This window comes from Dipodomys merriami, unplaced genomic scaffold (genome assembly GCF_024711535.1).
Source record: "Dipodomys merriami isolate MVZ:Mamm:240054 unplaced genomic scaffold, mDipMer1.0.p SCAF_153, whole genome shotgun sequence".
NCBI lineage: Eukaryota > Metazoa > Chordata > Mammalia > Rodentia > Heteromyidae > Dipodomys > Dipodomys merriami.
The window spans coordinates 1,365,842-1,378,605 of NW_027202860.1; the positions used below are offsets into that span (position 1 = coordinate 1,365,842).

The following is a 12,764-nucleotide window of genomic DNA, read 5'->3' on the forward strand; positions in this document are numbered from 1 at the left end:
AATATTTTGATACAAATAGAAATATTCAAGAGTCAAGAAAAATGTCTTCTATTCCTCAAAGAAAGGCCCTCTTAGAAGTTGGTATCTTACTATTTGAAGACAGAAGAAAAGATAGATGCAAAGAATCTGTAATGATTAAAGGTAATCACACTGTCTTGAACCCTGGAGCTCAGCATTCAAGTCCAGGACTGAAAATTGTGTGTCTATTACTCTGGCAATAATCTCTGCCATCCAAGGTATTTTCTTCCCTATTCCTCCTGCTCCATCTCCTCTCCTTCTATTTGCTTGTTCTTCATATTTCCCAATCACCATATTTAGTCTGAAGAATGTGAGATTTATTTCTTCCATGTATGGAATGTAAGTTATTGAAGAATTGGATAGTGATGATCCTGGGATTTGTGGCAGTGATTGATTTCTCATTCAGGACACACAATACAATCAGCTGAGGAATTATTTTAAAAGGAAAAAGTCACATTTCTCAACAGACAGAAAAAGTCCAACACTAACCCCTGGATGAGGAGTTTCATTGACTGATTTGCTATAGAAGTAGACAGAAGATGCCCCACAAAGGCCCTACCTGCAGTGTAAGGCAAGCAGGCAAAACATCTTGCAGAGACACAAGGAAGGATTGGCCTTTGCTTTGGCTTTTGTGAAACTCAAATCTGAGGTTGGAAGAGCAGGCTCCAATCACAAATAAAACATTACATTTGGCTGGGCACCATGGTGGCTCACGCCTGTAATCCTAGGTACTCAGGAGGTTGCAATCTGAGGATTGCGGTTCAAAACCAGCCCAGGCAGAAAAGTCCCCATGAGGTTTTTAATCTCCAATTAACCACTCAAAAACCAGAAGTGTTGCTGTAGCTCAAGTGGTAGAGCCCTAGCCTTGAGCACAAAGAGGTCCAGAGACAGCACCCAGGCACTGAGTTCAAACCCCACAACTGACAAAAAAAACAAACAAAAACATTCCTTTTCTTCCTACAAATAAACTTCCACCTTGCTAGGATTGGGTAAATGCTATTTTATATGAAAGCAACAGGCCTGCCCAGTTCTATACAAAGAAGGCTCAACCTTCCTTTTCCTTTAAGTCATATGAAATGTAGGTCCTGTTGGAGGCAGGGGATTAATTAAGATTTCCAACTTTTAATAGATGATACAGACATACTCTGGAAACAAAAATGATGAGTTATGAATGAAAGCATCTGAACAGCCAAGTACTTCATAATTAAAAAATGATATCCACTTGAATAAAATGAAATTTTGAAATAAAATGCATACTCACTGTTTTCTTCTCAATTTTTCTGAATTAGTAAGATTATACTCTATGAATAGGGAGTATATGGTATATAGAAACATCACCAAGGAAAGCTTGCCAAAGAGACAGCTTCACCATTTAGGGGAAATAATATAGGCATTAATTCTAGCCTAACCCCTCAGAAGGGACACTGAAAAAAAAAAGTATAAGCAGGCTAATGCCTTGTCTCTGAAATATTTACCAGGCTTGTTTGCTCAGCATGCCCTCTTTTCACAAGGAACATGCAGGAAAAATAAACACAGGCCTTGTTCCTATCAGAAACACGTCCAAAATTAGGCGAGTCCAAATGACAAAGTTCTACTCTGATGCTCAGAGGAAGCCGGTCATCCCTGAGCTTCAGAGACAGGGACACCATGCACATTTCCCTTTTCATTAGAAACCAGCCAATCATCTCTTTTCAGATCAAGACACTGGGAAAATATTCTGCTGGATCATTCCGTACTCAGTAAAGACTAGGCTCTTTCTTCCTTTTTCCTTTCCTTTCTTTTCCTTTCCTTTTCCTCTTTTTTTCCTTTTCCAATTCTTTCTCTTTCCTATCTCTTTCCTTTTTTCCCCCTCTTTGTCCTTCCTTCGTCTTTTTCTTTCCATCTTTTGTTCCTCCTTCCTTCCTTCCCTGTCTTTCTTCCTTCCCTCTTTTTCTTTCCTTCCTTCCTTCCTTTTTCTTTCTTTCTCTCTTTTTCTTTCTCTTTTTTCTTTCTCTCTCTCTTTTTCTTTTTCTTTCTTTCTTTTTTTCTTTCTTCCTTTTTCCTTCGTTCTTTAAAAGTAGAAATGAGAGAAAAGAACAAGTGTAATTCCCAGGAGAACAACATTTCCTGAAGATGATGCTTTGTAAACAAGACTGTGGCAGGAAGATGGAGAATTAGGAAGCTGTCTTTATCCTCATGCACACTCAAGCTGGTATTTAGGCTGTCATGATGGCAGGTGCCTCAGTTCATATTACCACCTGGAGTACAGAAAGCATTCAGTTATAGTTATGGAAGAATTGAATAAATTCACTTGTACCTACCAGATTATCTAGCCACAAGGCCACCAATTCGTAAGTCACTAACAGCCTGAAATGACTAGGTGCATTTTGATATGTGCTTTTTAGCAATTCCTTAGACCATCCCTTGAAAATGGGGTTAAATTAGTGTTAATACTTGGTTTGTATTTCTAAACCATGGCCTGCTAGTTTCCAAAGTCTTTAGACTTACAGATCTTTTTGGCTCACAATTAAAATTAAATAACCACAATAACAAACAAAAACAAACTGGATTGGTGAATTACATCTGTAATCCTAGCTACTTGGGAGGCTGAGATCTGAAGATCCCAGTTCAAAGCCAGCTGGTTCAGAGAAGTTCATGAGACCCTTACCTCCAATTCATCAGCAAAAGGCTGGCACTGGGGGCATGGCTCAAGTAGTAAGCTTTGAGCAAAACAGCCAAGAGTGAGAAGCCTTGAGTTCAAACTCCAGAACTGACACAAACAACAACAAAACAAAAATAGGTAGTAGTACTTCAAATTATTAATTAAATATCTTATATTTTATTAGATATTAGATTGTTAATAGATCACACACACACACACACACACACACACACACACACACACACACATATCCATCAATCTGGCAAACCTACTTTAGCACAATGGACCAAAGCTCTAAACTTAATAACGCATGTGACCTTGGACAAGATGCAAACCTTTCTAAGGGAGCATTTCCATAAATGCATAATGCCAAGAATGGACTAGGTTAACCGCTCTCAAATCTTTCTACACATTAGTCTTCTAAAATCTTGATGTGCATGCAGGCTATGTACATATACCCCAGACCAATTTAGCCAAAATCTCTGGAGATGGGAATGTCAGAGTATGGCTAAACCAGCAGTAATAACATGGGATTAACCCTCATTTCCAATCCCCAAATTTCCTCCCACTAAAAGAACTGGAACTTTAGATTCAGACAAAGCAAAATCTGAGGATTAGAATGTCCAACCTTAATATATAAAGTATCTGTTTCTTCTAGCTGGGATTAAATTGCCTAAAAAGTGCAATTAGATTCATTTTCATGTCCCAACCGCTCCCTAGAGAAAGGGGCTATCTAAAGAATTCTGGTTGCTGATAATACAGGATCTATGAAAGCAGAATCTGCTACAAAAGCCTCATCAGCAAGGCCCTGGGGGTATAATGCTAAAGAAGACTCTGGCAGGAAGATTTTTCTGAGATTTTGTACACTTCTTTCTGGAGGAAGGATCAAGTAGAAAAGTGACCATTTTCCCCTCCCCTTCCTGTATAACATGTTTTAGAAACGGAATTAGGCAAACTGTTTTGCTCATTTAGTTTCTTTCCCCTAGTCTTGTGGGTTTTTTTTCCTATTCTATAGTCATTATCTACCACTACTGAGAGAAGAGTTTCTTAAACTTGTCCTTGACAAGCCAGATGGCTAACTCACTCATCTGAATTAGAAAGGATAAGAATATTCATAATTAACATGCTCCCTTAGTCCTCTGTCAAAAACAACATGTCATTTCCCTCTTTCTCTAATGTAAGAGGATCTTAAAGGACACAGGCACATGAATGGAGTCCAGGAGCGTGATTTATAGAGAGTTGTCTAATGTGCCAAGCACTTTATATACATCTTCTCACTTGATCCTATGATGTTGAAATTAACCCCATCTTACCATAGAGAAAACCTGGGCCTCCAAGATGTTACCAGAGTCCAGAGAGAACTGTAGATTTGAAGCCAGGGGTAAGAGAGTGAATTCCACTCTGTTGAGCACACAGTGAAGATCAGGTCTGGGGTAGGTGGGGGTGGGGATTCACACCCATTGTTTTTCCACAGACGTTTTAATTAGAAAGCAGGAGAGTAGATGTGGGTGCTTAGAGAGAAGCACTGGGCACTCTTTTAGCGGACATGGCCTGGATTTGGTGGAAGGAAGGAGCGGGCATGCAGCTCTTCCTCCACACTCCAGCTCTTCCTCACAACCCAAGGCTTCAGGAGCCCACACCCCCTCCCATCCATCTACCCTTTTATAGTCAGACTACAACCCTTCTTCTAAAAATAAATCCGACTGAGGAGAGGCCAGAAAAAGCAAAGCCTCAAAGTTTTGTACTTTCATTATTCAGTTATGGGACATTAGTTGGACAGATTTATCATCAAGTTTTTATAAATTCCTTTATAAATAAATAATTCTAGGCTATGCCCAAATTACTCTGGCCTCTTGACCCAACATGTTTTTGCAATTACTTGGCACTCCAACTGTATACTACTTAAATTAGGTAATAGTCACCAAGTTATTTTGGGACCATAGCAACACACACACACACACACACACACACACACACACACACACAGAGTTATACTATTTGAACTCCTTGGGAAAAAAAAGCCAAAACCACATTTTTATTGACACTTTCACTTCTGTTCAATCAGTAGTAATAATTCTATTGATTAGTGTTTACCATAGACAAGCTATTCTGAAACAAGCATTCATTTACTTAATTCCAAAATGAACACTATAGATAGCTAGTATAATTGTATCGTCTTTCTATAAATGAGGAAAGTGAAGAACTAAGTGTTCAATTTGTCCAAGGTCCCTGGAAAGGGAGAATAAAGACTAGAACTAAGTCTGGCTAGATCCAAAGTTCTGCCTTCATTTCTCCATTTTGGGGATGTTTAGCCTTAGGAATTAATCAAAGGCTCTGAATAATTATAGTAATTTGTCAAGTAGATATGTCTTTACTCCAGCTACTTTTTAAAACTCCTTAACATAATCTTGAAAGACGAAAGTGGAAGATATTTTTATCTCCTCCTTCCAAAAAAAAAAAAAAAAGCCAAGAAAGAAAGAATATTTTCATAGCATGTCTAGTTCTAGGTAGAGCCGTTCAATTGTCACCTAACCCTATATTGTCTATTTCAGAAGCCTGTTTGTTTAGGGAATAGTATGCAACTGATGCTGTTCATTTCTCAGGAGTTATAAGAGAAAGCTTTACCATGTGGCTCCTGTAGTTGACTCCTGCCTGTGTATTGGTCTTATAAACTATTTCCATGTCTTTCCCTTGTTCCCCCAATTCCCCAAAGCCTCTGGTACAGAGTATGGCTGTGAGAGACCTGTAGCAGTCAGTCAGTGTGTCTGTTTCCTAATAGCACTTAACAAGCTCTGATCTCTCACTGAAGAAAGGGAGAGACAGGAGGCCCAAGGTTGCTTCAACGTGGCCCTTGGAGCTTTCCCACCCTGAGGAAAGAAAAGTGTCTTCTCAGATCATAAGTCCACCACAGTGGGATTCTAAGTTGTAAAAATAAAAAAAATTTCAGATTTGTTCATGATCTGAAGTATTTAGCAGTGGAAATGTCTATACCATCCTAAAAATAATCCTGTTTGTAAAATTTTTAATACTAACTTTAAACATTAAACATACTTAAATGCATCAGAATAGTCAATACGGTAAGATATTTCAACCAAAACAAAAGATATAAAAAATAGAATACTAGTAATTTTTTTCATCTAACAAGTATAAGGGTAGTCATATACTTTTCTACTTGTCCCCAAGTGTCTGAATATTTTTATCATCAGGTTTTAAGGACACGGTTACCTTTAAAGAAGCTGTAGCAATCGACTTATCTCCTCCTACATGGGGATAAGTCAGGGGTAAAGCAAAATTATTTTCCTGAATCCAACTTGGTTGAAGAGAGAAGAGGCCTTTTAAATATTTTAGCAAAACAGAGTGGCTTTCATTGCAGAATGTCAAGGACTACCTAATATTTTTTTTTATTTCATTTGCCTAAGAAATCAAGTTACAGTTGATTTAAAAATCACCTTTAGGTAAAAAGAGATTGTCATTTTACCAAAGACTTTTCATACACCTAAATCTGTAATTTTCTGGAATCTTTTACATTGGATTGAACAAAAAAAGCATGCGGAAGGGTACTATTTATTCTTCAGAAGATGAGAAGAAAATGTGGATTCAGACATAGGTCACAAGGCGGCGGGGGGGGGGGGGACTGTAAACTAGAACAGTAACATAATCTCAGGGGCTTCCATGCCTCTCATCAGTTTTTTTTTTTTTTTTTCCCCAACCTGACACAGCATTATGAAAATGGCAACCAAGCAGCAGCTCTAGATGACAGGCAGTACCAAAAATGGAGACCATGGCAATGAAACAGGGGGATGTAAAACTTGGACAGGGAGGGTAGCAACCAGTGTTTACAAACAGGAACTAGGGACTCAGAGGGACCAGGCATAAATTACAAACGATTGTACTGAAATCTGAAAATAAATCAGCAAGGCCTTAGATGTTCCTACCACACATTCTAAACCCTGCCACCCACTCACACACACACACACACACACACACACACACACACACACACACACACACACACACACATTCATTGCCTTATCTTCCCTGCAAAATTGACTCATTCCAAAATGGCACCACCACTACTTCTTGCTGAAATATAATCTCAGATCATCAAGGGAGGGGACTCCTAAAATAAACTCAGAAGACAAGCCAGACCAGGATGGGTCTGCTGGACTCACTGAAGAACTTAGGAAAAGTTGCTGACCAAGCCTGTTGAGACAGGCCGACTCCATTCTTTGTGTCAATGGTACTATGGAATTAACTACTGGTTTGAGCAGATGTAATAACAAGGAAGTGTCCCAATAATGACCTATCCTTTCTTTCTTCTTCTCTATCTTAGAACCATTCTAAGATTTTAGGCCATCCTCTCCCTCCCCTCACCAAAGATACCAAATTCATCATGATAATCATAAATACAGTAGATGACAAACCCTTCAGATCCCGAACAACCTATTCTCAACCAAATGCCCAAATACATGAAGAAAAATTACCACCACCCCCCGCAACTACAATGAATCCAACCTCTACCACAGAGCTTCTTCCAAGTCAACCGCTGCGGTGTCTCACCAACCCGAAATGAGGAGCGCTCAGTGCGGCCTCCCAGGGCGCCTGGCGGGGTGAGGTCAGTAGCACGTCCGGCCCCGCCCCACTGAGGCAATCTTATTCTGACATTGAGGAGCCAGTCCAGCCAGCTCTACCCTCAGCTGCATCCACAGGAAAGGGGAAGAGGGAACCTAGTCTACATCAGTAGCCCTCGGGAGATTCATTTTTCTCAGTAATTGAGAAGCCAATCTTCGACTCCACAAGGCCCATCGCGAAAGCAGGGCCTTCAGCTCTACTTATATTCAAGTTTCTGGTTTTGTGTCTCTTGCTACCTCTCTTCCATCACGCAGAAACAAAAAAAAAATAAGGACTGTTTTTCATCGAGAATATCTACTCTACCGAAAAAAAGACAGCAGCTCAAGAACATCAGTCTTTGTTCCCCAAGACAAACTATTATGACAAATGCAAACTTTGTAGGTGGTATTTTCTCATCTGGAAAAGGCCAAGCCAAGAGCATGGAGAGCCAACAACTGGGTAAACCTATTGGGAAATACTCAAAAGTCAACCAAATACAAGTACAGATATAAAACACAGAAAAGAGACCTGAATTTATCTGTCACTCCAAGAAAACCCACTGCCATCCACCCCACCTCAAAAAAGGGGGGAGGGGGAGAATGTTCTGGAGCTTCCAGAACATTCTGCATCCAGTTCTGTGATGTTCTCCTTCCCCTCAGAGCCTACGAGCTATAAGCAAAGATATGCTATTGTGAAGGCTGAAACCAATGAGAACTAACCAATGAGGATAGATGGGAGAATGGGAAAGAGGCAACAGCACAGGAATCAAACATGGTTCTGAGAACATGCTTAATGAAAGGTCAAATGCACACTTTGGAAGACATGGTGAATGGCAGACCTGTCCCATAAAGATAAATAACTAATTTGTCCACCTAAATAGCCCACTGCAATTTAAATGTGCAGTGTGTTCAAAGGAACCCAACAATACTTTTGATCAACACATTTTAGGAGACTGACTGAACATACGACCCAGAAACCCCATATCTATACTCAAAGCACAACAAAAGAGGAGATGGAGGACCAGTACTCACTACCACCACCTAGTAGAGGATGTAGTGTATAATGTCCCCAAGGCCAGTGTCAAGAGGCAGAGAGATAGAAGTGAGCTTGGTACAGGGTCAAGGGCATCCTTGCTAGGTTAGCAACACTATTATTGGTGTCACTGGGGGCCAGCTCCAATAACCTCAGAGTTACTGTGTGTGCATTCATTAGACTGAGGAAAGTGATCCATTGCTGTTTCTTGGGCAGAGTCAGGATGTCAAACATTTTTCAAGTGAAACCACAAAGAACAATGGGCTGGAGAGTGTTTCACAGAAATTTCACTCTGGCTTCGAAATTCTGGTAGAGGAAATTGATGTATTTAGTGAAACTACTTCTCATAGCACCTTACAAATAAAAATCTCTGCCATTCTTGAAGGTCACTTTCTAGACCCCATCAAAGTCAAGATGGTCGGAAAGGCGAGAAAGAAGAATTACCCACACAGAGAAATGACACCTAGGGATTTACTTAGAATTCACAGTATTGCTTCCTCTAGTACTTGTGCATTGATGGGAGACAATAACTTCCCAAGTATTTATGGATTTGAATAAAGCTACCACAGCAGGCCTGACCCGACACACCACCTAGATGTACGAAGCCTCTCTCTGGAAAGGTAAGAAAAGCATTAGAAGCCAAGTCAAGGTTAGAACCCAGATCTTCTGATTTCCAAACCAACCATACCAAAATAAAGGTTATAGAAGAGAAGACAAGAAGATGGTTTGTTCTGGTCTTTGCTAGCCAGGGTTAAAGAAAAGGCTGTTGTTTCTAAGAAAAACCCAAAGTGAGCCCAATCAATGGAGACGGTGTTTGGCAAAGAAGCAGGGACCATTACCTTTTAATACCAGCGGTTCTTTGCCTTCTCTCTTCAGTGACTCGAGGACTATATGAAGAGGCTGGGAGGGCATCACTCGACTTGGCTCATTGGTATTCTCATCATAAACTATAATTTCTTTGGAAAAGATCCTCTTGAAGGAGTCTTTGCCTTCTCTACAGGAAATCAAGTCTAGGACAGTGATCTTGCCCTGCTGTAGTCTCCGCCGGCTGATCTTATCGGCACAGTTAATGTGGACAGCTCCTTGGATGTGACTCTTGTTGTACTCCATGAAGGGCCGGCAGTCAATGATGACCGGACCCTGGCTGGGCAGGTGACTCTTACTGCATTTGGTCATCTTCTTTGCCAAGTCATTGGGGTATATGATTTTGATGCTGGCTAGCTGCTTGGGGGTCCCTGACACACGACTGCCCACCCCACCTGATGGACTTAAAGCGCCTGTATTCTCATTGTTGTTGACCATCTGGTTAGCAGGACAGGTGGTAGAGGTTCCGATGGTGGTGGTGGCAGTGCCAGCAGCAATGGCTTGGGTCTGGCCCTGATTGTCCTTGTCGTAGGTTGCCACAGTGCAGCAGCTGGCGCTGCTGCATCCACAATTCAGAGAGCGGGCAGAGCCGCTGGATGAGGGCATATACGTCAGATTCGCAGCCTTGAGGGTCACAACGGTAGTGGCGATGACAGGAGGGTAGTTACTACTGCCTGGGGTGGCAGAGTCAAGGTAGCTAGAGTCTAAACAGAGGTTGAGATCCTGAGGTCGGACGGGCCTAGACAATGCCACTACTACCCTGTCGTCTAAAGGAGATGGAGGCATGAGGAGGCTGAAAACTGGCAATTCAAGAAGAACCCAAGAGTCTGTAAAGAAGGGGAGGGGGGAAAGAAAGAATAAAGTCACATGGCACGAAAGTCAGCAGTCTTACCCCATCCCTAGGAAAGGCCTTTGTTTAGCTCTGTACAAAGTCATCCTGGGAACCCTTTATTATTCTGCCACCAAAGCTTGAAACTCCTTCAGATGTATGAGATGAGTGCAAACCTAAGCGTCCCATCTATTTGACTTCTAAGTCTGGGGTTACATCTAGAGTTGCTGTTGGAAACATTAATGCAAAAATCAACATGGACCTACATCAAAGCTCATCTTTGGAGAAAGACACAGGCACAATGAGTGAGAAAAATCTGAAGAGAGAATGTCCTGTAGTATCTATTCTGGGTCTCCTTATGACAGAAGAATATTGTCACTTAGAAAGACCCATTTGCCCACTCCTGTATACTTTTCATTTAATTCCTTCACCACAAAGGCAGATATGATCAAGAACACTGGCATGGCTCACAGAAATATACAACTGGGATATATATATATATATATATATCTCAGGGGTAATGTCAACATTTTTCTTCCAAATCAGAATGAAAGTAACCTCCTAAGTGAATCTCTTTAATTTTGAGCTATTTTTGCTTCTCCTTTCTACTGGGTCCTTAGAAAAACACAACATAGTCATATTAAAACCTTTCATATTTTCTGCTAGTTTCTTACAAATCAGTCTGCATTCCTCTTGTCGCTGGCTCACGAGGTAATCTTCAAGGAACCAGGTCTGGTCATCCCTACCCTGGCAGTTCATCCCTAAGAGATGCACTTTCATTCCTGCCTCTAAGGAATGGACTTGGACTCTCCTCCCTTTATCTGATACAAAGCACAGACTTTACATCCTTGGGCTTCATAGAAGATGTTCATCACATATGGAGACCTCCTCCCTTTCAGAGAGAGTATGGCTCCCATAAAGAGGACTCCACTGGCCCCATTCAACAGGGCAGGTTAGTTGAGAAGTGCTGCCCACCAGGGCTTGCTCTGGTGAGGGCAAAGGCAGGATTCCTTCTTCTCCATCGTTAAGTATGGGCCATTCTACAACATGGCCCTAGCTAGATTCTCTCTACTAGACATGCTATAGCAAAGAAATCAAACGTCAGGCAAGAGCCTTCCAGACCTAAAGGAACTTTGGGTCGGGGGGGAGAGACTGTCATGTACCATCTATCTACACAGGTGACTGGCACCACTCTCTGACAAGGCAGAAGCCACACACGCACACACAGGGGCACCTACCCATCCGATCGACTCGGATTTCTCTCACCCACGTTTGGATGCAACGGAAGGATCCAACCTCTTGCTTCTCTCCCTCCCTCTCTCTTTCCCTTGCGTAGTATTTTTTTTAGAGCGAGTACTATTCCACAAGCTATAACTGCTCCCCAGCCCGGACTAGGCGGTAAAAGATCTTGCTAGTAGTTGTTACCTGGCAGGGTAGGTCGGGATCAGCAGTGCACTTCATCGGAGGGAAGACTGTAACAACCATGCTCCCAAAGACTCATGCTGGGACCCCCCCTCCCCCGCGCGCCCCGCAAGCCTCCACACAGGGTGCGCGGCTCACACGCACACACGCTCAGAGTACCCAGATCTGCATTCCTGCAGCAGTGAGGGTCGGGCGTGCAAAGTGTCCGTGAAATCATTCAGCCCAGCCCAGTAAATCTCCCAGAGAAATCCTTAGCTACCTACCCCCCTCCTCCCCCCGCCCCCCCCCCCCACACCGCCTTCCTCCCTAGTCTCCCTTCCACCATTAGGCAAGGTCTAGAGAGAAAATGAAGTGTGTAGAGAATGTGCTTTCCCTACTCCTGGGGCAGTCAACAAGCCTCTTCTTCGTCACACAGCGTACAAACAAGCCCTGGGCATCCAAAACTGCCGCAAAGCATCCCATCAAACCTTATTTTCCCGTTCATCCTTAACCCAAGTTGACTGCAGAGAGAGTAAACGCACTGGGCAACCCCAGCCAACAGGAGGAACCTTATAACCTTACCTGCTGTAGCTCTTCCGTCAGCATATCTCTCTCTCTCTCTCTCTCTCTCTCTCTCTCTCTCTCTCTCTCTCTCTCTCTCTCTCTCTCTCTCCCTTTCTCCCTCTCTCCCTCTCCCCTCTCTCTCACTCTTCCCCTCTCACCGTTCGTTTCTTCTCTCTCCCTCTTTCCTCTTCTCTTTCCCTCTTCCTCTTTCCCTTCTCTCCTCATTCTCTCATCTCTCCCTCTCATCTCTCTCTCTCTCTCTCTCTCTCTCTCTCTCTCTCTCTCTCTCTCTCTCTCTCTCTCTCTCTCTCTCTCTCTCTCTCTCTCTCTCTCTCACACACACACACACACACACACACACACACACAAAACACACGCGCGCGCGCGCGCACCACACTCCTGGGCTCTTAGGAGTAGCCGTGAGGACTTCCACTTACTTCATGAAGAAGTGTAATCTTCCACCATCCGGAGCTCCGCTTCAGCTTTGAACTCGCCACGTCCAGCCCCCATTCACTTAGCTTCATTGATCTCCAGCAGCAACATAGTTACTTTCTCTTTTGCTACACTGTAAATGTAAGGTTCTGAGGGGGCGGGGCACATGACGACCGACGGCTCTTGAGACCAATAAAAATGCGAAGGAAGAAGACCGCTACCTCACAGAGGCCCTCAGCCAATCAGCGGCTTGGAGGGCGGAGCCGAAGGCGTGGTCTCGTCTCTTTAAAGGAGGGTCTATCTGACGCGGCTTTGGGCTCTCAGTGTTATAACACGGGCGGTGATGTCATTGGCAACCAATCAAAAACTTAA

At 42.7% G+C, this 12,764-nt stretch overlaps 1 protein-coding gene across 1 annotated transcript in view; it reads right to left on the minus strand.

The window, feature by feature from the left end:
- Positions 1 to 12,507, minus strand: part of LOC138827286 (dual specificity protein phosphatase 10-like) — a 37,612-nt gene extending 25,105 nt beyond the window's left edge. Inside the window, exons 1-2 of the mRNA XM_070022776.1 lie at positions 12,398 to 12,507; positions 9,142 to 9,993 (exon numbers count right to left, since the gene is read on the minus strand). Of these exons, the coding sequence (XP_069878877.1) occupies positions 9,142 to 9,952 (811 nt within the window). The 5' untranslated portion in view covers positions 9,953 to 9,993; positions 12,398 to 12,507. The remainder of the gene's footprint in view (positions 1 to 9,141; positions 9,994 to 12,397) is intronic.
- Between the last annotated feature and the right edge of the window lie 257 nt (positions 12,508 to 12,764).